Below are 25,094 nucleotides of genomic sequence, written 5' to 3'. Positions count from 1 at the left end.
AAGTGTAAGTATTTTTACATCTGTCTTCCCCATTAGGGTGTAAGCCCCTTATCGGCGGAGAAAGTGTCACTTGGTTTTGTACTTCCCATGCTCTTAGTACAGCCCACTGGGGATTTTTATGTTTGGCTTCTGTGGTTGTTGTTTTTTTTTTTTTAAATTTAATCCTAATTTTTAACAATGAATTAGATGGAATTCAGATTTCATCAGGTAAGAATGCCCATGGAAGAAAATATTGATAGCAGTAAAGCTAGCACAATGATCAAGTCTAAGAAACAAGAGAGAAGCATCCAGTGAGTGGTCGTCTCAGTCCTTTTATTCCCTGGTTGTGATATTTTAGAGGAATCCATCCTCGGGACTTAGCCAATTGGTTTCAGTAGCATAATGAAGTGGGAACACTGTTTCCTGTCTTCCCTTTCCCTTGCAGAGTTTTTGGCAGGATTCCCTGTGTTCATCCTGATCATACTGATCAGCTGCAGTTAATGGGTGATGGCTAGCATCAATGGGAGATCCTAGTTGTAGCAGCCATGTGGTATCAATATTTGGAACAAGCAGGCCTTGTGAAGTCCCTAGCGATGAAGACAATGGAAGATTCCCATTGGAAATGATGGGTGAGACTTGGGACCTAGCACATAGTATACAGTGCTAGGCACTCAATAAGTGCTCAGTGAATACCATTGATTGATAAATTAACATAGAATCTGCATGAAGGAATTGATTCTAGTGCTAGTGGTTTACGCAGCACCATACACACACCCAAAACCCTGCCGACCATGTTTCCAAACGGAGAGCAACGAGTGAATAGGATGGACAGGGGTGCAAATTAACCTTGCTCAGATACTGATAAGAAGGTGAATGAGGTTAGGGATTATGCAGAAAGGTAGGAGAGTAGTGTCTGATCAGCAGCATGGCCTAGTGGATAGAGAATGGGCCTGGGAGTAAGAAGGTCATGGGTTCTAGTCCCAGCTCTGCCACTTGTCTGCTGTGTTACCTTGGGCAAATCCCTTAACTTCTTTGTGCCTCAGTTCCCTCATCTCTAAAATGGGGATTGAGACTGCGAGCCCCATGTGGGACAGGGACTGTGTCCAACCTGATTTGCTTGTATCCCCCCCAGCGCTTAGAACAGTGCCTGGCACATAGTAAGCACTTAAATGCCATAACAATAAACTAATTATTATTATTCTACCTGATTATGTTGTACGTGCCCAAGTACTTAGCACAACCCTTGGCTCATAGTGCCTGAGAAATACCTTCATTATTATTAATAGTGAGGTTAATGAGGGAAAAATTCCAGAAAGAGGTGGGCCTAGAGCACTTCTGCTATTGCATTAAGTGGCCATCAGGGCATGGGGAATGCAATCCTGGAAATTGTTTTAGAAAGATTTGAGAGGAAGTAGGGGAAACGGGGGCTTAGTTGGAGAAGACCTGTTGGAGGTGATGTGATTTTAATAAGGCTTTGAAGGTGGGAATAGTGATCATCTGTTGGATATGAAGTGGGAGGGAGTTCCAGGCTAGCAGGAGGGCTTGGGCAAAGGGGTGAGCAGTGAAATAGACAAGATCGAAATACGGCGAGTAGGCTGGCATTGGAGGAGTGAAGCTTGTGGGCTGGTTTGAAGTAAGAAATCAGCGAGGTAAGATTAGAGGGGGTGAGCTGATTGAATGCTTTAAAGCCAATTCTTTATAGAGGTGCAATCCCAAATGGGCCCCTGATTTTCCCCCCTTCCCCACAGTGCATCCTCCCTTGCAAGGAGAATCGTTGTGGCCTAGTGGAAAGAGCACAGGATCGTGAGTCAGGAGGCCTAGCTGTAATCCTGGCTCTGGCTCTTGCCTGATGTGTGAGTAAGTCTGTTAACTTGTCTTAGTTTCTTCATAAGTAAAATGGGGATTTAAATACTCATTTTCCCTCCCACTTATAGTGTGAGCCCCATGAGAGACAGTGACTCTGTCTGACCTGACTGATGTATCTCCACTACTGCTTGGCACCTAGTAAGTGCTTAACAAATACTATTATTATAATTTATTATTATTAATCATTAGCAGTAGAAGTAATTATGTTGTTGTCTGTCCTGGAAAGGTAGCTAGTGGCTTTTCTCTGTGTGTGATTTCCTCCATTATGAAAGCAACAGCAGTTTCCCTTTTCCATTCTGAAACAGGCAATCACACATGGTTTTAATAATCTGTAGAAAAGAAAAAGCTTTCCATAATCTTAGTTCAAGCTCTCTCCGCTCTGGTCATCACTAAGCCCGATAAAGGTCAGCTGATGCTGGCCTGCTTCTCTCCCCAGTTTCTGGGTACTGCCAAAAATGAACATCTGCTGCCTCAGCCATTTACAAACATCTTGAAAGTTTCTGCCTGGAGATGATAAGGTTGCTGCCACTTCCTCACTCTTTAAATCAGGACTGGAGACCTGGTCTTATCTCTAACCCTTTTGAGCTTTGTTTTCCCCTTTGAGTTATTAGTTTAGGCTTGCAGATGTACTATTAAATTAAATCAGACCTATGGAAAGTTTCACAAGTGCTCCATATACTGAATTTGTACCTGTTCTTGCCCATTTCTTTTGTTGAACTATACATATACCCAACAAGATGATTGCTAGCTTTTCCCATCTGTCCATCCATCCAGTATATACTGCTCCACTGTGGAATGAGAGAGGGCTGCTGTTGTATGGCTATCAAACATGCCCTAATTGCGGAAAGGAATGTGGTCTCCCCCATCATCCCTCTTTCCCAACCTCAGAAGGAATCTACTTATTCCCGTAGGGAGTTAGAGGCAATTGCATTGACTCTCCTTCCCACTGGCTCTGTTGTGGACAGCTCCTAAAAGGGAGAGAGTATTGGGACTCGCAGTTTTGCATTGTTAGTGGTTCCATGAAAAAGTGTGCAAAGTGGAAGAAAGCCAAGCACAATTCACTTGGTCGGGCCAGAATACAATAGTGAAATCAGGGACCATTCTTCCAATGTCATGGCCCAACTGGATAGAGCATAACTCTTGAGAGTCATAGTATTTATTGAGCATTCATTGGGAGCAATGCAGTATATTGAGCATTTGGGCAGTAAATCAATCAATCAATCAATCATATTTATTGAGCGCTTACTGTGTGCAGAGCACTGTACTGAGCGCTTGGGAAGTACAAGTTGGCAACATATAGAGACGGTCCCTACCCAACAGTGGGCTCACAGTCTAAAAGGGGGAGACAGAGAACAAAACCAAACATACTAACAAAATAAAATAAATAGAATAGATATGTACAAGCAAAATAAATAAATAAATAGAGTAATAACTATGTACAAATATATATACATATATACAGGTGCTGTGGGGAAGGGAAGGAGGTAAGATGAGGAGGGTGGAGAGGGGGACGAGGGGGTCGAGGAAGGAAGGGGCTCAGTCTGGGAAGGCCTCCTGGAGGAGGTGAGCTTTCAGTAGGCCTAGTGGAAAGAGCATGGGCCTGGGAGTCAGAGGACCTGAGTTCTAATCCTGGCTCGGCTACTTGTCTGCTGTGTGACCTTGGGCAAGTCATTTAACTTCTTTGTGCCTCAGTTACTTCACCTGTAAAATGAGAATTAAGACTGTGAGCTCCACGTGAGACACAGAATGTGTTCAACCTGATTGTTTTGTATCTACCTCTTTGCTTAGTAGAACGCCTGGCACATAGTAAGCTCTTAACAAATATCATTTTAAAAAATGTGGTTATGCCTTCCCTACTGGCATCCATCCCATCCCCAGAAAAACCGCGCAGTCCTGTAGTTATTTTGTGACGCCACTGATGATATCCCTAGGCTTGCCAGTACAGTTCTTTGGTTTGAAGACACGAACAATGGCCCATTAAAATCAGAAAAGTTCATGACAATAATTTCTTCTCCAATTACTGCATATTTCAATAATATGTGTCCTCAAATTGTTCTCACTTGTGAACTTGGGCAGTTTTTTATGGGATTTGTTAGGCGCTTACTGTATGTCGAGCACCATTCTAAGCGCTGGGGTCCGAAATAGACCCTGTCCCACATGGGGCTCACAGTTGTGATTCTTATGCAGGTTTTCTGACTCTTCTCAGCAGGATATGACTGAAGAATCCCAGCTTCTTGACACAGGCCAGGACCGGTCACTGACTCACTTGAGCCAGAGTTCGCCATGAGTTGCCTCACTAATGCTGACTGGAATGTACTGTTGCTGTTAGAAAATGAGTGGGGAGAACCAGGAAGGTAGGAATGGCTGGCTGGCTGAGCGGACTTATTTCTACTGACCCGAGCCTGAGGCTCAGTCCCCCAAAACAGGAACCTCCCTAGAAGAGGGGCAGGGGAGAGCCGGGTGGGGCCTCCTCTCCCACTTCCGCTTTGGGACCAGGATTCTCCACCGTTTAATTCCAAAATCCTGGACTCCAGCCTAGCCAAGCATGGGCCTCAATAGGTTTATACAATCTGGGTCCCCCTCTGTTGGCGAAGGGAAAGTTCTTTGGGACTGGGCAAGTGGATTTACTTTTGTCAGAGGCACGTAGCTCAATTTCGTGACATAGCAAATTCTAAAGGACTGAATGAAACCAGACATGTATGGAACACAAAACATTTACCAGCCCACATAGACCATTGTAGCAACTTGCCCTCTCTGGGAATGAGGCCAGAATGATTTTCTGCTCTATTTTCAGCAGCCTGGCATGAATTGTTAATTGCTCAAGTAAGTCAACTAGTAACTCTCTAATCAACCACCTGGAGCAGTTGGTAGCACATGAGTATTTAGCAGTCCCTTTTTCCTCAAGTTTGAATGTATCTATTTTTCCTTGGCCACCTCTTTCCCTCCTTCCTTTTTCTGCATTCTTCCTTCCTTCCCTTTTCCACTACTCCATGCATATTCCCCAAAAGGTAGAGGCCTCAGCAATTAGATTAGGAGGAAATTGAAACCATCACATCACAAAGTGTCATCTTTTGAATAAATCATGGTTACTTCCTATGCAAATAAATTAGCTATATTTTTGGTACATCATTAAGTACCTAATTATGGTGAAAATGCAACCACATGTTGAAATAAATTACCTTCAGCCTGCAATGAAGGCTGGGACTGGAAGATTCAGTCTTCTATTAATTGGGTAAAGACAGAAAGTTCTGACTTTGAATCTTAAATGTTAACTATTCTTTCATAATAATAATTGTGGTATTTTTAAAGCACTTACTATGTGCCAAGAACTGTATTAAGTGTTGGGGCAGATACAAGATAATCAATTTGGACACAGTCTCTGTTCCACCTGGGGCTCAGCCTAAGTAGAAGGGAGAACAGATATTGCAACCATAGGTTACATCACCATCGTCATCATCAATAGTATTTATTGAGTGCTTACTATGTGCAGAGCACTGTACTAAGCACTTAGGAGAGTACAATATAATGCAGTTGTCAGTCACAGTCTCTGCCCTCCAAAACTTATTTTCTAGAGGGGACAACAGACAATAAATAATTGATAATATATAATTTAAATATATGTACATAAGTGCCGTGGGGTTGAGTAATGCACAGAGAAGTTTAAATGACTTGCCTAGTGTCATACAGCAGTGCATGTGGTGGAAGCAGCATTAGCACCCAGGTCCTCTGATTATCAGGCCCATGTTCTTTCCACTAGGACATGCAGCTTCATGATGATGATTAAAACACAGAAATAAACTAAATGTGGACTCCATTTAGATCTGCAAATAGATCTGCAGTTCAATTGGGAGAGAGAGAAAAGATCTAATTGGTCATTTACACCATCAGCTCTTCTGGTGCTTTAGCCAATGTAAATCAAACGTTTTCAAGAGATGGTGCTTCCACTCCTGAGAGGTTATTGATCAAAATCAGTATTTCTCCAGGAGACATTTCTATCTACCTTTGGAAGTCATGAAGAAAATCTCCAGATCCAGGAACTCATTTTTCTGCGCTTCTAAAACTACTGTATTTGGGGACAGGAGGGATGAGGGGAAGTGGTGAAGTTTAGAAGCACATTTCTCAAAGGTTTTTAGTGTTTAAAAAAAAATGAAAAAAAAATCAACCAGGTCCTAGCTGGGCATGGGAGTTTCCTTGAATATTCAGAAACAGTAATCCCTCATTCTCTTTCATGCTTTATTATTATCATAACTATTATAATAATAGTAAGTGTGGTATTTGTTAAGAGCTTACTATTTGTCAAGCACTGATCTAAACACCATGTATTCACATGGTAATCAAGTTTAACTCAATCCCTTTCCCACCTGGGTCTCACGTTTTAAGTAAGAGGGAGAAGAGATTGAAACCCAATTTTACACATGAAGAAACTGAGGCTCAGAGAAGTTAAATGACTTTCCCAAGGTCCTTCAACACTTAACACTTCCAGTACCATTTGAAAAGTACGGGAAGTTCATGAATGGAACAGGGAGATATGAATTTTTGTGTTCACCTGATTTTTGTTCTTCTACTCTGCCTCCAATTCCATCCAAGGTAATTCATCTTCCTTTATGGTGTCAATGCCATCAGGATGTTCCACACTCTTTAAGTCCCACACTCTTTAAGTCCGTCTCTTTGCCAAGAAACATGTACTTATCGTCTTTAATCAATCAGTCTTATTTATTGAGCGCTTACTGTGTGCAGAACACTGTACTAAGCCCTTTAGTTTCCTCCTAAATCCAACCCTGCATTTATTTGATTCTTCTTTGCACAATTTCCAAGTTTGGAACAAAGTATCTCACCTTGAATATAGTGTCTTATAAGTATGTGGAGATGAAGACACCTTGGTGAACTTTGACCTAGCTGGCTTCTTGCTGTTTAGGTCAGTTCTTAACATTAGATGTCTTTCGTTCCCTATTTTGTTATGAACAGCTAACTCACTTGCTTTCCATGATCAACTCTGAAATGCTTTGGCACCGCTGTTTTCCAATATTCTCCCACCTATTAACTCTCTGTGTTCACAGTGAATTTTCCTCAACCATATCAGGTTGAGTTTTCCAAGTTAAATCTCGTTTTGTTATTCCCTGCGCACATTTTGAAAAAATCTCATTGGACTTAATTTGTATGAATTTCTGTCCCAAGTAGCATTTATAGCATCTCCTTACCGAGTGCCATCCACAGATTTCATTCATATGCTTTTTGCTCCCTCTTCTGGAACAGTGGCATTAATCACAGCCCCACCAGGAGTTTTGGCAGGTATGGCAGTGTCTCTGAGCTGCAATTCTGGGGCATCCACACCTAAGAGTGGAGCTGCTTTGTACATGGATGTAAATTTCAAGGATGAGAGGCTGTTGCTGGTGGTGAATACAGAGGAAAGGAGTGTGTGTCTGAGGAAAGGTTGCGTGTGAGCCGTAAGTTGCCCGATCTGTGGGCATTTTTCTGTTTGTATCTAAGCGCCTACCATGTGCCAGGCACTGTACTAAGTGCTGGGGCAGTTACAAACAAGCCCATCAGGTTGGACAGAGTCCATGTCCCACTTGGGGTACACAGTCTTAATCCCCATTTTGCAGATGAGGGAATTGAGGCCCAGATAAGTGAATTGACTTGTCCAAGGTCATACAGCAGACAAGGCCCGTGCTGCATCCACTAGGACACATTGCTCTTCCCCATCCTTGTGCCATGTGCAAATTTCTCCGAGCCGCAGGTGTAATGTTAAAGGAAGCTAATCCCAGTAATAATTGAAGTAAAATTCCACCTCTTTATAGCCTGGATAAATTATCAGCTACGATCACCCCAATTTTCCCCTCTCGCCTCACTAGAGTTCAGCTGTCAAAATAATTTTCAGCAGGTATTGCTCAGACCATTTAACTCCCCTCCTCAGATCACTCCGATAGTTCCAAATTCCTCTCTGAATAAAAACAAAACACACCATCACAAGCTTCCAGGCCCTCCACCACCTGTCCTCTCCTCACTGACCTGAGGTCCCTTATACACCACTGTCCAGAACCTCCATTCCACATAAATCACCTTCCTTACCAAACCTCCTATATTCCCTAAGTGTTTAGGTGACATGGAAGGGTGAAACAAAGAAAAGTCAATAGAGTCAGAGGTGACTATCCCAGGATTAGGACAATTAAACAGGAGAATGAGCCACACCCAATCAATCATATTTATTGAGTGCTTCCCATGTGCAGAGCACTGTCCTAAGTGCTTGGGAGAGTACAGTAAAACAGAGTTAGTAGACACATTCCCTGCCCACAAGAAGTTTACAGTCTAGTGGGGAAGACAGGTATTAATATAAATAAATACTTTATGGATATGTACATAGGTGCTGAGGGACTGGTGGAGTGAATAAAGGGAGCAAATGCAAATGCAAGGGCGATGCATCATTTAGAAACTCACCAAAATAATTTTAGGGCATTTAGGCTACTTTAGGCATTGCTTATGTTCCTTATCTTGCTTTCTTTTTTGAAAGAAAAGAAAGATAATGGAACCGATTGCTTAAGATAGGTTTAAGCTGATACAGTCCGCATAGCAAATGCCAAAGGCAAATAGGGAAAGGTAAAACCTAACATTTTAAAAGGTGAAAGCATGAAAACATTCTGGTGGATTTTGGCAAATTTATGTGAAGGAATTAGAAGCTCAGTGTAATAAAAATAGCAGCAAAACAAGATTCAATTCAGGCAAATTTAGTATGAAAAAGACCAATTTAAATTAAAAGGTAAACAAACAGTAATGCAAATTTAAAGTTATGTGATCTAGTGGAAAAGAGAATGGATATGAGGGTCAGGAGATCTGTGTTCTAGTCCCAACTCTGCCAGTGATATGCTGTCTGACCCTGGGCAAGTCACTTAACCTCTTTGGGCCTCAGTTTTCTTCTCTGTAAAATGAGGTTATGATCCCTGCTCTGTCTCCCTCTTAGACTGGAGCCCTGTGTGACATGGGGAATCTGCACAGTAGAAAAGTCAGTTATCAGTTAGGGACACATAGCAAGTACATTTCCTTTAGGATCACAGAACCCCACCACCCCAGAAGGAGTGGAAAGCCTATGGGGTAAAGACGCCTGGCCGCTGGGATTCAGGTGCGAGGAGCCACCACGTGAGCTGTGGAGTCTTCCTGGTAAGAGCCGCTGCATTAATCAGTTTAATTTTCTATACTATTCAAATGTCCTCCCAAATAATCGGACCTGATCTCCACTACTTTTCTTTTAAGTAAAGGTAGGATGACACGCAAATTCGTGAAGCGTTCCATATTTTTCGTGCCTCGTTCTCGCCTGTCCCACCATCGACCCCCGGCCCACGTCCTCCCCCGGGCCTGGAATGCCCCCAATCCCTCTGCCCACCCGCCAAGCTCGCTCTCTTCCTCCCTTCAAGGCCCTGCTGAGAGCTCACCTCCTCCAGGAGGCCTTCCCAGACTGAGCCCCTTCCTTCCTTTCCCCCTCGTCCCCCTCTCCATCCCTTACCTCCTTCCCTTCCCCACAGCACCTGTATATATGTATATATATATGTATATATGTTTGTACATATTTATTACTCTATTTATTTTGCTTGTACATATCTATTCTATTTATTTTATTTTGTTAGTATGTTTGTTTTTTTTCTCTGTCTCCCCCTTTTAGACTGTGAGCCCACTGTTGGGTAGGGACTGTCTCTATATGTTGCCAATTTGTGCTTCCCAAGCGCTTAGTCCAGTGCTCTGCACATAGTAAGCGCTCAATAAATACGATTGATGATGATGATCCCCTCCCAGCGCTTAGAACAGTGCTTTGCACATAGTATTGCTTAACAAATGCCATTATTATTATTATTATTACAGTAAGCGCTCAATAAATACGACTGAATGAATGAAAGTCGCTCTGCTCGCGCCCGGCTCGGACCCTACCACTTTCTGACAGGGGCGGGGGGGGGCGGAGCGCAGCTCGCTTCATTTATTATTCTTTTTGAGGACGAGGTCGTGCAGTGGACGTCGTCTACCGACCTTTTCTCAATTTATCAGATATTAGAAAATGTGGAGAATTAGTATCTGGCCCGACAATACCACCCCGCAAGGGGTTTGGCCTCTAATGGACCGTCCCCCCCCCCGCTCGCAGGAATGGACCCGTCTCCCGCCATTTTTTTGGGGGGGGGGGGCCGTTTCGGCGGCGCGCGCCGTCGTTTTCCGCGCGTCTTTCTGAGGAGAAAGGCGCTGTGGCGGTGGCGCCTATTATGCTCCCGCGCGCCGCCGTTTTCCGCGCGTCTTTCTGAGGAGAAAGGAGGTGTGGCGGTGGCGGCTATTATGCTCCCTCACAAGAAACGGCCTGCCCAGCCTCGCAGCGCCCAGTGGGTGCTCGTTGCGCCAGGTAAAACTCGCACTCAGGTCCCCGTCAAGCCGTGGGGTTTGCTGAGCGCTCCCGCTGTGCTGAGCGCTGGTAGGCCCGATCCCTGCCCTCGACGAGCTGACAGTCCGGAAGGCACCCTGTGCTTCTAGACTGTCAGCCCCCCGTTGGGTAAGGACCGTTGCCAACTTGGACTATCCAAGCGCTTAGTACAGTGCTCGGCGCTCAGTAAATGCGATTGGATGAATGAATGAATGAATCACCGCCCCCCGCCGGTGGTTGGCCGAAGTCAGGGACAGTTGGAAGATTTGTATGCTGAAGGCACACCTCCTCCAAGAAGCCTTCCCCGATTAAACCTTCTTTTCCTCGCCTTCCACTCTCTTCTGCCTTGCCCCCTTTATTCATCACCCCCTCCTAGGCCCACAACACTTACGTACAAATCCGTTATTTAATGTCTGTCTCCCCTTATAGGCTTTAATCAATCAATGGAAGATTTGTATACCGAAGGCACACCTCCTCCAAGAAGCCTTCCCCGATTAAACCTTCTTTTCCTCGCCTTCCACTCTCCTGTGCCTTGCCCACTTTATTCATCACCCCCTCCTAGGCCCACAACACTTACGTACAAATCCGTTATTTAATGTCTGTCTCCCCTTATAGGCTTTAATCAATCAATGGAAGATTTGTATACCGAAGGCACACCTCCTCCAAGAAGCCTTCCCTGATTAAGCCTTCTTTTCCTCGCCTTCCACTCTCTTCTGCCTTGCCCCCTTTATGCATCATCCCCTCCTAGGCCCACAACATTATGTACAAATCCGTTATTTAATGTCTGTCTCCCCTGATGGGCTTTAATCAATCAACCAATGGAAGATTTGTATACTGAAGGCACACCTCCTCCAAGAAGCCTTCCCTGATTAACCCTTCATTTCCTCGCCTTCCACTCTCTTCTGCCTTGCCTCCTTTATTCATCACCCCCTCCTAGGCCCACAACACTTGCGTACAAATTCGTTATTTGATGTCTGTCTCCCCTTATAGGCTTTAATCAATCAATGGAAGATTTGTATACTGAAGGCACACCTCCTTCAAGAAGCCTTCCCCGATTAAACCTTCTTTTCCTCGCCTTCCACTCTCTTCTGCCTTGCCCCATTAATTCATCATCCCCTCCTAGGCCCACAACACTTACGTACAAATCCGTTATTTGATGTCTGTCTCCCCTTATAGGCTTTAATCAATCAATGGAAGATTTGTATACTGAAGGCACACCTCCTTCAAGGAGCCTTCCCCGATTAAACCTTCTTTTCCTCACCTTCCACTCTCTTCTGCCTTGCCCTCTGTATTCATCATCCCCTCCTAGGCCCACAACATTATGTACAAATCCGTTATTTAATGTCTGTCTCCCCTTATAGGCTTTAATCAATCAATCAATCAATGGAAGATTTGTATACTGAAGGCACACCTCCTCCAAGAAGCCTTCCCCGATTAAACCTTCTTTTCCTCACCTTCTACTATCTTCTGCCTTGCTCCCTTTATTCATCATCCCCTCCTAGGCCCACAACACTTCCGTACAAATCCGTTATTTAATGTCTGTCTCCCCTTATAGGCTTTAATCAATCAATCAATCGTATTTGTTGAGCGCTTACTGTGTGCAGAGCACTGTACTAAGCGCTTGGGAAGTACAATCAATCGTATTTATTGAGCGCTTATTGTGTGCAGAGCACTGTACTAAGCAATTGGGAAGTACAATCAATCCTATTGAGCACTTACTGTGTGCAGAGCACTGTACTAAGCGCTTGGGAAGTACAATCAATCAATCAATCGTATTTATTGAACACACTGTGTGCAGAGCACTGTACTAAGCACTTGGGAAGTACAAGCTCTTCAGGGGCAGGGCGTGTGTCTGTTATTATATTGAGCAGCAGTCTGGCCTACTGGATAGAGCACAGGCCTTGGAGTAAGAAGGTCATGGGTTTTAATTCCTGCTCCACCACTCGTCTGCTGTGTGACCTTAGGCAAGTCACTTCTCTGGGCCTCAGTGACCCCATCTGTAAAATGGGGATTGAGATTGTGAGCCCTCCGTGGGACAGGGATTGTGCCCAACCCGATTTGCTGGTATCCACCCCAGCGCTGAGTACAGTGCCTCACATTTAGTAAGTGCAAAACAAATACTGCAATTATTATTATACTGTACTCTCCCAAGTGCTTAGTACAGTGTGCTGCACACAGTAAGTGCCAATAAATTTGATTGACTATTTATGTGACAGTCACTGTACTAGTTGCAAGGCAGTCGGGTCAGATACAACTCTCCTGCATGGAGAAGTCTAAGCGGGAGGGAGTCTAGGTATTTAATCCCCATTTCATGGATGAGGAAATTGAGGCCTAGAATAAAGTGACTTGTCCGAGGTTACAGCTGAGAATCTATGTCTCCTGACCGACTCCCAGCCCAGAGCCCTTTCCACTAGGCCCTGATGCTTCTCGACTTAAGTTCAAATACTATGTGAGTTTAATAATAATAATAATGATGGCATTTATTAAGCACTTACTATATGCGAAGCACTCTTCTAAGCGCTGGGGAGGTTACAAGGTGATCAGGTTGTCCCATGTGGAGTTCACAGTCTTAATCCCCATTTTACAGATGAAGTAATCGAGGCACAGAGAAGTTAAGTGACTTGCCCAAAGTCACACAGCTGACAGGTGGCGGAGCCGGGATTTGAACCCATGACCTCTGACTCCAAAGCCCGGGCTCTTTCCACTGAGCCATGCTGCTTCTCTTTTGCTTGTGATGTGAATTTGTTGTGAGAGTCAGGGTGAGGAGGGAAGGTGTATATCATTCCATGAGCATCTTAACTTTCTGAGCCCCACTCCATATATATTATTTTTGTACATTTTTTCATATATAATTTGTACATTATCTCTCAGGCTCCTGCCCTGTTAGAGCCCATTCTTATTCCTTTTCTTTCCCTCTTTCTCTTCTCCGTTCCTTTCATTGAACTATTTTGAGTGCGGCTGCATCAACACCAGTGGAAAGTGATTCAAATAAATCACGAAATGTTAGGCTCGACATGATTGCCTAGCATTTATATAGTTGGTTGCGCCTAATTTTGCAAACAGGCACTTGAAGTTGCGTCATTTCTTAATGGAAAGATCAAGTGCCCCAAGAACAAAATATGCATTTCATTTCCAGTGATGTCACAATGAGCGTGGAATTGGTAATCATTGTACAGACACTAAAGCTTTAATGTGATGATTTCAATATGGCTTTATTTGCAGGCACCTGGCAGGAAACAGCTTTAAAAATCAGAAAGTGACAGACGGTTAGATTTGTTTTCTCCGGGTTTGATTTCCGTTAAGTGGTGAATCTTTTAAGCAGAAAAGCAAAAGTTAACGGACACTTTAGTTGGATAGATGCAGTTGAAGTTTAATTAGTTTAACTTCCCACTCTCTGAATAGAAGTGTAACTTGGGGACCTGTAAGTAATATCAATGAGAACTTAATTTTTTTTGCTTGGGTCCAATATTTTAACCATCAGAGAACTAGCATCTTAAGTTTACTATCAGGTTTAGTGGTGTTTTTTTAATAAAGCAGGTGAAAAATGAGTCCTGGTAGCTTTGTCCCTTTTAGCAAAACTCCAAAGAAAAGAGAGTGGTTCATTTCTGCTATCAGGTAGCAGTGCAAAAGCCTTTTGATAGTCATTGATGGGAGAAAGTTATTTAAATTATGCACTTGGGGGAATGGAAGGAAGAATAACAAGTATTTAGTCTCCATTTTTAGACTGTGAGCCCACTGTTGGGTAGGGACTGTCTTTATATGTTGCCAACTTGTACTTCCCAAGCGCTTAGTACAGTGCTCTGCACACAGTAAGCGCTCAATAAATACGATTGATGATGATGATTTTGCAGATGAAGGAACTGAATTAAACCCATAGCCTCTGAGTCTCGGGCCTGAGCGCTCTTTTTATTTTCATGGTATTCGTTAAGAGCTTACTATGTGCCAGGCACTGTACTAAGCACTGGGGTAGATATAAGGTTGCTAGGTTGGACATAGTCCCTGTCCCACATGGGATTCAGAGTATTAATTCCTGTTTTACAGAGAGGTAACTGAGGCCCAGAGAAATTAAATGACTTGTCTAAGGTCAGACAGCCGACAAGTGGCAGAGCCGGGATTCAAACCTAACTCTTTGCCATAGGCCGTGCTGCTTCCCTGTTGGAGAAATGTGAATGCCTGTCATTCTCAGGAATATTTCCCCTTTTTTACGGTATTCATTATGTGCATATTACGGGTCAGGTGCTGTTCTAAGCACTGGGTAGATAGAAGCTAATCAGGTTGGACACAGGCCAACTCTCTAACTCCACTGCACTCTCTCAAAGCTTATTACAGTGTTCTGCACGCAGGTGTTCAATAAATACCACTAAATGAAAAAGTGGAGTGACTTCTCATCTGCAGGTCTTTTCAATCACCCCAGCAACCATGGAGAGGACCTCACGGTGGGCAGCATGGCCTAGCAGAAAGAGCTTGGGCATGGGAGTCAGAGAACCTGAGTTCTAATCCCAGCTCTACCGTGGGTAACCGATCATGGGCAAGTCACTCAACTTCTCTGTGCCTGAGTTGCCTCATCTGTAAAATGGAGATTAAATTCTTCTCCCTCTTATTTATACTGTGAGCCCCATGGGGCACAGGGACTGTTTTCAACCTAATTATTTTATATTTGCTCCAGTGAGTAGTACAATACCTGGCACATAAGTGCTTAACAAGTAGCCCTTAAAAAAAAAAAGTATTTGGGAAAGTACAGTGCAACAGAATAGGTAGATGTCATCCTTGCCCACAAGGATCTTACAATCTACAGGGGGAGACAGACATTAAAATAGATTATGGATAAGGGAAATACAAGAGTATAAGAATATTTACATAAGCTCATAATGGGCAGAGAATGTGTCTGCCGACTCTGTTGTATCCTACACTCCCAAGAGCTTTGTATGGTGCTGTGCACGCAGTAAGCCCTCGGTAAATAACATTGATGATAAGTACTGTGGGGCTGTGGTGAATATGACAGTACTTAAGGTGTACACAGCCAGGTCCGTGGTCAGAACAGATGGGGGAAGTAAAGGGCTCAGTGTGTTGTATCCCAAATGGGTTTGCGTTGTCAAAGAAATGTTTCTCAATTTGCCATGATGGCAGAACTGAGTGCATTTCTTAGCAAGTGTTTTATAGGCTGCTCCTCTTGTTACCGGGAGATACCAGGGGAAATTTGATGGCACACTCCTTGCCGTGTTGCGTGTAGTTTCTCTCTGGGTCACCGTGGAATCAGTTCGAGTTTTGTCATCTTGCTATACCCATAGACTTGGCCTGCATCTTTCAGCGTTTGTTTTGATACTTGTAGGTGGGAGTTCTGCCTGTCAGTAGGGCTACTTGACATCTTGATGGCTGAGCTGTTATTTTTACTACGTGGGTTGTATTGCCAGCTTAAGTGTGGAGCAGGTGAGACAGTGATCAGTCCAATACACAGGAGTTTACTCGGTTGCGGTGGCACATTTGTCTTCCAAGTCTTGCTGCTGGTTGATTGATGATGTAATTGAGAAGCCGTTGTTCAGACCTTGGGCCTGGATGGCTTCCTCCTATTTGAGAATCACTGAGTTTCCTCGGTCAGTCGCTATTTATTGAGGACTCACTGTGTGCAGAGAGCTGTACTAAGTGCTTGGGAGAGTTGGAAGGCACACTCCCTGCCCTCAAAGAGCTTACAGTCTAATGGCAGAGCTGGGGCTAGAACCTTTTTTGACTCCTAGCCTTGTGTCCTTCCCAGTAGGCTTCGCTGCCTATGAGCACAGAGGTTTTTTCCAATGACGCCTTGGTTTACTCTGAAGTCTTCTCTTTTGGAGGTAACCTAATTTATGATTATCAGGCCCCCAGAAATATGTACAGCAAAGTACTTGAGGCTGGAGTTTCACACTTGTGAATTAAAAAATGAGGGAGTTCTGGTAAACATTATTATTTTTTACTGTTGTTGGCAAATGCTTAGGGTTTTGGAGGGGGTTGTAGTGTAGACCTAATGATAAGTGTTTGTAATCGGTACACGGTAACACTTAAACATCATTCAGCTCCTAAGTTTTTTAGAATTCTATTGACGGAGGTTAGAACGCAAGGATCTGTTCCTCTTAAGTAGAAGATGGAAAGACTTTTATTAGCTTTAGGGAAAAAATAAAATGAGCAATTGTAGTGTTTGTTTTTCTAGTGTGCAAGCGCAACTTTGTAAATAAGACCAGGTGGGCACTCTGCCTCCAGGCCTTGCTGTTGTGTTGCCACTAGCGGAGATGGGATACTGGGCTGGATGGACAACCAGTCAGTTCTCATGTTCTTAAACCCACTCCTTTTTTTCCTAATTTAATAAGAGTTTCCCCAGTTTATAGAGCGGGACTGAGGAGAAGGCCTGATGTTTCCAATGAAGTTTAAGGGCCATTGGGCTTTTTCTCCACCCTTAAAAAAGCCAACTTTGCTTAATGTCAGAGAACAGGTTCAGAAGCGGGGAGTTGTGGTGGGGGGGAGTGGGAGGGGGATCTTTTTGGCAATGTTAGTTTTTAGATTAAACATTGGCTTCCATCCACCTTTAAAGGGGCAAGGAATAGAACAGATTATGATGGGAAGAAAAACACTTTTCCTGGAAAGCTGCCAACTTCTAACGTTCGTTTTAGATAAGTTTTTTGAATAATTACACTCTACCTCTTGTACAATATAGTTTGCCTTTTAGTTAGCTTTGAGTGGTTACAGGCAGCAATGTGGGAGTCGTTGGTTCTACTAGAACTGCACCCTTTCAGGATGTTCAGTGGAAAGCCCAGGTCTGGCAGGTATCCCCACCTCCACTCACAGGATGGTAGTAGGAGCTCAGTTAGCCTCTCCTCCAGTGGTCAGTGTCGCTGACCCTCTCTGTCTTTGAGTAAGCAAGGAGACAGTGTGGTCTGGTGGAAAGAACGAAAACCTATTTGTATGTTTTTTGAGGGGTATTTTAGCGTTGGTTTTTTTTTTAATAGCCCTTGTTAAGCACTTACTACGTGCCAGGTACTGTACCAAGTGCTGGGGTTTCAATCAGACATATTTATTGAGCGCTTGCTGTGTGCAGAGGCACTGTACTAAGCACTTGGGAGAGTACAATGTAACAGTTGGTAGATACAAGGTAATCAGGTTGGACGCAGTGCCTGTCCCACTTGGGGCTCACAGTCTAAGTTGGAGGGAGGAGGATTTAGTCCCCATTTAAACGATGAGGTAACTGAGGCACAGAGTAGCTAAGTGATTTGCCCAGGGTCACCCAGCAGGCAACCGGCAGATCCGGGATTAGAACTTAGATCCTCTGACTCCTGGGCCTCTGCTCTTTCCGTTCAACAACAGTCCTTCCCCACTTGTTTGGAAACCTGGGTTCTAGGCCCTCTGGTCCTGCCCCCGACCTTTTCTGTGATTCTTCCCCACCCACCTGCCCCGAGCAACTCAGGGAACCTCTCTGGGCCCCAGTTTCCTCATCTGTAAAATTACTTCCACGTTGCTTCTCCTCCAAGGCAGGATGAATGGCAGAGGAGGAAGATGAGTAGTGGTGTTAAGGCTTGAGCAATAGAGTGAGAACTGGGTGTGCAGATGTGTGGAACTGAAGCCTCTGCCATTCTGTAGACAAACTTCACCCATTAATTTGAAAGGTCAAAAGCCCAGATGGAACAAATATACCTAAAATGTTAGAATTTGACTTTAATTGCTTTCCTCACTGTCTCTGGGGAAATGTATATAACAACGAAGTTGGAAAGGCCCCTTGGGAAGCCTACTGAACCACTTCCGCACCTCTGCAGGGCTCTTTCTTCTTAGTCCACTTCAGGCAGGGGAAAAAATCTTCCAGGGTAAAAACCTGCAGTGGCAGGAGATTCTACAGTCTTCCCAGGCACCTTCTCTACTGAATAGAGTAGGTACTGAGTAAGTGACTGAGGCCCAGAGATGTTAAGTGACTTGCTCAAGGTCACACAGCAGACAAGTGGCAGAACCAAGATTGGAACCCAGGTCCTCTGACTCCAAGACCTGTACTCTTTCCACTTTTTTTATGGCATTTATTAAGTGCTTACTATGTGCAGAGCACTGTTCTAAGCGCTGGAGAGGTTACAAGATGATCAGGTTGTCCCACGGGGGGGCTCACAGTCTTCATCCCCATTTTACAGATGAGGGAACTGAGACCATGCTCCACTTTCCACTTGGCCATGCTGCTTCTTACCTCTGTTTTAGGAGGTGAGAAGGGTCAGAGGCACAGGCAGAAGGGTTGGAATTAAGGTGCAGGTGGAAGCTGTCCTCTTGGAAAATAGCTGGGGAGCAGGAGAAAGAACTGATATGGAGGAATCGGTAGCGGTACTGATTTGTGCAGCCCTACTCACACTCTCTGCCTGTCTACCCCTGGGGCATGGGGTGCAACGAGCTAGTAAGGGAGCAGGGATGCAGAGCCTGGCAAAGTCCAGGCAAAGAGGGTTTTTTGGGTGTGAGTGCAGAACCCACACATGACTGACAGTGCTAATGCTGTAATGTAGCACGTAACCCAAGCAAACGGTTGCCCTAATAACCAGTGTGGTCTTTGCTGCCCATGTTAGCCAGCTATTTTTTTTTCAGGATTCTTGCCTGGCATCAGGGAACTACCTAGATAGTCTTTGGGGTCAGACTCCTACGCCCCTATGGGCCAGACCCCAGAGACTAGGCTCAGGTCTCCCGATTCTCAGAGCTGTGGTCTCCACCGGTCCGAAGGCAGGGCTTGGGAGATGGAGTGGACCACGGCGGCTTTGCGAAGGACAGAATCAAAAAGTACCCCTTCTCCCACCCTCCGTGTCACTCTGTGCTCTCAAATACATACACCCTGTGCAGGTGGGCTGGGGGATGCTCTCGGGCTATAAGCCGGGGGCTGGCATTCTCCCTCGCAGGTCCTCGTTCACGGTGGTCCCTCTGCTGACTCAAGAGAGCTCAGCCTCACCTTGTGCAGTGGTCAGAAGTGGGCTCATTGAGAAAAGCATCTGGTGAACTAAAAGGAGCATATCCCTTTACTTCCTTAAAACCCGGCTAGCGAGGCAGTTACATAAGTGAAAGAGCAAAAGAGGGAGAAGGCACGCAGTTTGGTTCTCCTTTATTTTTAAAAGGTTTCCTTCTGTGATCTGCAAAGAAACTGTAATGTATAGGAGTGGAGAGAGCCAATATTTCCCCTTCAAAGCGAAGCAAGATAAAAAGAATTGTCAATCCCCCATTTGTCATTTTTCTTGGTTCCTATTTTGTGGTTAAATAAGGCAGGGTTATATGATAAGACATTGAGGTGCAGTTAGTGTTTCCCTGCAGCATGACCTTCTACATCAAACCAAGCAGTCCTGGAAAAAATTAGGCTCACTGGCCTCCTCCGATAGGAAGAAGGTGAGAATCATTGGAATGGGCATTTTGGCTCCTCTGGTTTAGAACTTCCCCCTATGCAATCTTTGCTAAAGGGCCCCTAAAGGATGAAAGGAGTTGAATCAGAGGGGAGATTGTCATTTCTCATCAGGGCTGGGCTGGGAAGGTTTATAAAACCAGTTAACAGTCCCTCTTCAACAATCCCTTTGTCTTTCACCCTCCTCTCGCCGATCTGCAGGCTTGGCTGTGCCTATTTTGATTCAAGCATTTTGGCTAGCTCTGCAGTCCCAACGGGTAGGTTCTTGCCCCGGTGCTGAATTCTTAGCTCTGATGAAAATGGGAAAAGCTGTTGCCATCACTTTGATTTAAAAAGAAAAAAATAAATAAAAAAGCTGATTTCATAGACAATACAGTCTGGTGTCTCTCACCCTCCGTTGTGTCTCAGTCGGTTTCTAAATTGTATTGCTAGTCAGGAATCTTTTGGGGGGGGTTATTACCATGCTGCCACTTTATGAGCTAACTGAGCTTGTAAGAAGTCCTACCCAAAAACTAGATGGGGAGCTGTTGGAAAACTTAAAAATCAAATGAATTTTGTTGGATCTGAGGGTCTGAGTGTCAAAAAAACTTCAAAATTTTGTTTTCTGTAATATAAGCCTACAACTTAGAGATTTTTGAAGAAAGTCTGTGCCAGGGGAGACTGTGAAAACTTACTAGCCCTATTCCTGTTTCCATTAAGCACAGTAGAGATTGGCTCCCTGAAGTTAGTGCTTTGCCAAGCATGGTACAGAGAGTATTAAAGAGAGAGGTCCTGCCCTCAAGGAACTTGTTAGCTAGGCTTATGTGGATGAGTGGCCAGCGAAGGGTTCGCTGAGGCAGTTGGAGAGCAACAGGATGTTGAAATGAGGTTGTGGAATGTGGCTGGACAGATGCCTCAGGAATGAGGGTCTGTCCATTAACCAGCCTGAGAACTGGATGGCTATACTCGAGCAGGCATATGTTAACCACCGTCTCTCCCACCTCCAACCCAAACTGCACTCTACTTCATCGTCTTCTTAAACCATCTTTTGACCCTCATCTCTCCTCTCTTCAAAACCCTCCACTAGCTTCCACGTGAAACAAACACTCCTCACCGTTGGCTTCAAGCTCTTCACTTCTTCTAGACTGTGAGCCCACTGTTGGGTAGGGACTGTCTCTATATGTTGCCAACTTGTACTTCCCAAGCGCTTAGTACAGTGCTCTGCACACAGTAAGCGCTCAGTAAATACGATTGATTGATTCACTGAATGATCCCACCTTACCTAGCTGCTCTCTTCTCCCGATACTTATTCTCCGACTTGCTCTCTTGGTTTCCCGTTAGGTAATGTAATTGTACCGCACTCTTGATGGCCCTGCCTCTACTCCTTCCCCTTGCTCCCACTCTGTCCCACTGGCTTGGAATTCCCTCCCTCCCTAGGTCCAACAGTCATGGGTCTCCCCACCTTGAAAGAGTTTCAGGAGTTCCTCTTTGATGCAGAGGGACATGGGTAGCCACTGGAGGTGATTACTAAAAAGGTGGTCCAGACAGTAGAGGATGATAGAGACTCAATAGGGGAGCCGTTGGAGCCACAGAGATCAATCTATATCAGCCAGTAGTCTTGGGGGAAGTACAGTACAACAGAGTTGGCAGACACATTCCCTGTCCACAATGAGTTTACAGTTTAGAGAAAAGCCTATAATCTAGACTAATGAGGAGGTTGATGCAATAGTTTAGTTGACATCTGAGAGCTTGAATCAGGAAGACAGCCATAAGGGTGAGTCCAGAAAATATTGTAGAGGAAAAGCAGCGGTATTTAGTAATGATAATAATGATGGCATTTGTTAAGCGCTTACTATGTGCAAAGCACTGTTCTAAGTGCTGGGGTAGATACAAGGTAGTTGGTGTCCCATGTGGGGCTCGTAGACTTCATCCCCATTTTACAGATGAGATAACTGAGGCACAGAGAAAGTCACACAGCTAACAAGTGGCGGAGCCGGGATTAGAACCCACGACCTCTGACTCCCAAGCCTGGACTCTTTCCACTGAGCAACGCTGCTTTGTAATATAGCCCAAAAGTGAGAAGATAGGAGCTAAAGATGGAACCAAGGTTGCAAGCTTTTGGGCTGTACAGGGAGGGTGATGGTAATGTCGACTATGATGAGAGATGTTGGTTGAAGATGTAGGTTCAGTTTTAGCCATGTTGAGTTAGTGGCAGGGTATTATCCATGTGGAGATGATCTAAAGATAAGAGGGCATGTGAGATGGTTAAGAAGGTGAGAGGTTGGGTCTTGGTGAGGTAGATTTGGGAGTCAAGAGTAGTGGTAGCCAAAAGTAGCCTAATGTGGAGTAGAAGCCAAAGGACCAACTATGGTTTTTATCCACATTTTTCTGGGTGTGGAAAAATGAAATAAGGGCAGTCCAATTTATTAAACAGCTTAGAATCATAACCTCCTTGTCCCTGTCTCTTCCTGAAATGTGTGAACTCATCCTGGGAATATCCAGTTTAGCCTTGGAGTTCACTATGTGGGCTCATCAGCTTTCATGACACCAGAACAATAGTATCCAGAAATGTTTAATATTGTTTGGATTGAGTTTTTTAGAAATGCCTCCTCTCCTAAAGCCCCTTAGCTAGTCTGTTGCCTTACTATCCCTTAGATGGTACCGGTTTTGTTCTGTTTTCACCGTTCTGTCCAAAAGTTGATATTATGGAAAGATTCACTATATTCTGAAATATGGCATGACCATCTCAAGATTGTCCTGGCAACGTTAACCTTGAGTTTCTTGAATGTAAATGTTTCACTGAATCATTAACCTGAGGATGGGCCTTTTTCGGAAGACCGGACGCTTCGCAAAACCATCTATCATTTGCTTCCATCTGGCTTCTATTGCTGTTGAACCTAGGGAGGGGATGCCAAAGTTTCCCTGCAAGCAGCGGCAGTCGTCAAACTGCCTCAGAAACAGATTACCTGCTTCCCTTTCATCCACAGCATACTGAAAGAAACATGCAGAAGACAAATGAAAATCCCAGTGGCCCCGTTCCAACGGCCTTATCTTCACATAAGTCCAAAATGTGAGTCCGCAGGAGAGACAGTTTCCATTGGCAAACATTTTATCTCTTCCAGATAAAATGTTGGATGCTCTACTACAACCCCGTCATGTTATGTTGGATCAAAACATGGTTTTGCACACATACAGTTGAAGGACACTAGGAGGAATAGGAATTTCAAAAGCATTGACTGTCCTTCTAGAAAATAGAGGTAAAGTGGTGAAATGTGCCAACTAGACTTTAGCAGACAAGCCCTCTTTGTTTATGAGTTTATCACTTATGTTTCAGAGTCTCTTACTGATCTTCCTAAGAAACTTGAAGATGGACCTGTCTTTACAAGACTTCACAACCCCGCTACAGGCAAGTCTATATGTGTGCTAAGAAGGTGATATTCTTTGGGTATTGATAATAGTTGGGCACACGTGGGTGACTTCAACTCTTTTTTTTTTATGGCATTTAAGCGCTTATTATGTGCCAAGCACTGTACTAAGCGCTGGGGTTGATACCAGGTTATCTGTCCCACATGGGGAACACAGTTTTAATCCCCATTTTCCAGATGAGGTTACTGAGGCAGGCATAGAGAAGTTAAGTGATGTGTGCAAGGCCACACAGGAGACAACTCGAGGATCTGGGATTAGAACCCAGGTCCTTCTGACTCTCAGGCCTGTGCTGTATCCACTATACTATGCTGCTTCTCCAGGCCACGCTGCTTCCTTCTTCACAAATTGCTTTTTACATGGAGAAGGCATCACTAGTGGGGAAGCAGGTATGCCATGGATTTCTCTGGTCATGTCAGCTCATTCACCTAGTGCCCACATTTCTGAATTTTTTTTATCACCTTATTTTTTCGGTGAGAATTTTTTCTCTTAAATTTGGGGATTTTGAAGAAAACCCAGGTCTGTAGGTGTTTTCTGGTTTCCGAGCAATAGTTTATCAATTCTAGCAGTAGTATTTATTGTGTACCCACTGCCCTACGCGCATGGGATAGTACTAAACAGTGAGAAACCATCATTCTTGCCTTCAAAGAGCTTACCACCTAGTTGGGCAAGCAGATATTTAAATACAGCCCTGTTGGCATGGCTCCAGCTGGCATTCCCCAACTTGCAGAGCCAGTACTAGGACCCCGAGTCCCGATTCTCGGAGCCGGGCTGCTCTTTCCACTGGGCCAAAAGAAGGCTGTAATGGGAAGATGAGCCACAGGCAACAAATACTTCATCAGCCTCAAGCAGTCAGTAGGATTTATGGAGTGTGCAGAGCGCCTGGAAGAGTACAGTACAGAAGAATTGATAGAAACTATTTCTGCCCACAAGGAGCTTAGGGTCTAGTGTGGCAGACGCGTGTGAAAACAAGTTACAGGTTGGGGGGCCCGGGATGGGAGGGCGGCTGCTCATTCTGAAGGCAGGCAGGCAGTCCCTGCTGGGTGTCCCAGAGGCTGGAGGGGAGCAGGCATGTTCCACTTTGCTGCGCCACTTTAGACTCCCAGATTATCCTCCCGCAGCTCAAGTAATGAAGACAGGTCAGCCGTTTCCCAAACAGGAATGTGGGGGTCTTTTTTTATCATAGGCAATTAAAGATCTTGAAAGGGGGGCTGAAGTGCAAATGCTGGTTGAAAGCCTGAATTTAGGAACATCCATAAATGACTTATCTGGGGAAAAATGTATTTATTCACTCACCTATCTGTAGAGGTAATCTGAATTCTACATGAGGGAGGGCTTTTGTGTTGTGATTTTACGGATCTTATTCGCTCTTAGGAATCTGTGTGAGGGAGCAACAGGTAATATCTCTTTAGAGGGAGGGGAAAAAACTCCATCAGGATGAGGCAGAACCACACGTTGTGTTGCAGTTTTACTTGAGTGGACTACATTTGCTTGCTCTCACATGGAACAAATTGCAGAAACACTTACCTTTAGGGCTGAGGTCTAATTATAGGGCTGTTCAAGGCCTTGTTTTTCCTTGATTTAAGTGCAGCCACAAGCTGCATTTCAGATCCATGACCTACATTTCAGCTGCACTCTGTCTGTCCCAGCGATTACATTTTAGTTTAGATTAGAAGTGGAATTTCCCTCGTGATATGATGTAGGTTTGAATCAAAGACCTTGTAACCGTTAAGATAAATTATTCGCACTTTTTATTTATTGGTTTAAGTTCAGTAGGGATTACAGAGCTGGAAAACAAGCATCTGTGTATAATAGCTCTAAGCTTTCTTTGTAGTTAGACTTTCTATAGAATATATCTATGTATGTTTATGTGCATATTAGGAACATTCCTCAGAACATTTGGATGGTCTTTTGATTTTTTGGGAAAAGTTACAAATACAAAACAGATTTCTTTTAACAGGGGAAGCAGCACTCTACTTGTTCAATCGCCCGGCACAGCAGCTGTTAGAAGTAAAAGCCTTCCACGAAGAATACCATTCTTGGTTTATAGGCCAGACAGTTCAGCATGGTATGTAGTTTTACATGATATAT

At 44.4% G+C, this 25,094-nt stretch overlaps 1 protein-coding gene across 1 annotated transcript in view; it reads left to right on the top strand.

Moving 5' to 3' along the window:
* Positions 1 to 10,020: 10,020 nt before the first annotated feature.
* The window catches only part of RNASEH2B (ribonuclease H2 subunit B), a 51,351-nt gene continuing 36,277 nt past the window's right edge, over positions 10,021 to 25,094 (top strand). Inside the window, exons 1-3 of the mRNA XM_038761851.1 lie at positions 10,021 to 10,216; positions 22,915 to 22,986; positions 24,964 to 25,071. Of these exons, the coding sequence (XP_038617779.1) occupies positions 10,153 to 10,216; positions 22,915 to 22,986; positions 24,964 to 25,071 (244 nt within the window). The 5' untranslated portion in view covers positions 10,021 to 10,152. The remainder of the gene's footprint in view (positions 10,217 to 22,914; positions 22,987 to 24,963; positions 25,072 to 25,094) is intronic.

The sequence above is a fragment of the Tachyglossus aculeatus genome, chromosome 20, assembly GCF_015852505.1.
Source record: "Tachyglossus aculeatus isolate mTacAcu1 chromosome 20, mTacAcu1.pri, whole genome shotgun sequence".
Classification (NCBI taxonomy): domain Eukaryota; kingdom Metazoa; phylum Chordata; class Mammalia; order Monotremata; family Tachyglossidae; genus Tachyglossus; species Tachyglossus aculeatus.
This window is presented reverse-complemented; position numbering and strand designations above follow the sequence as displayed.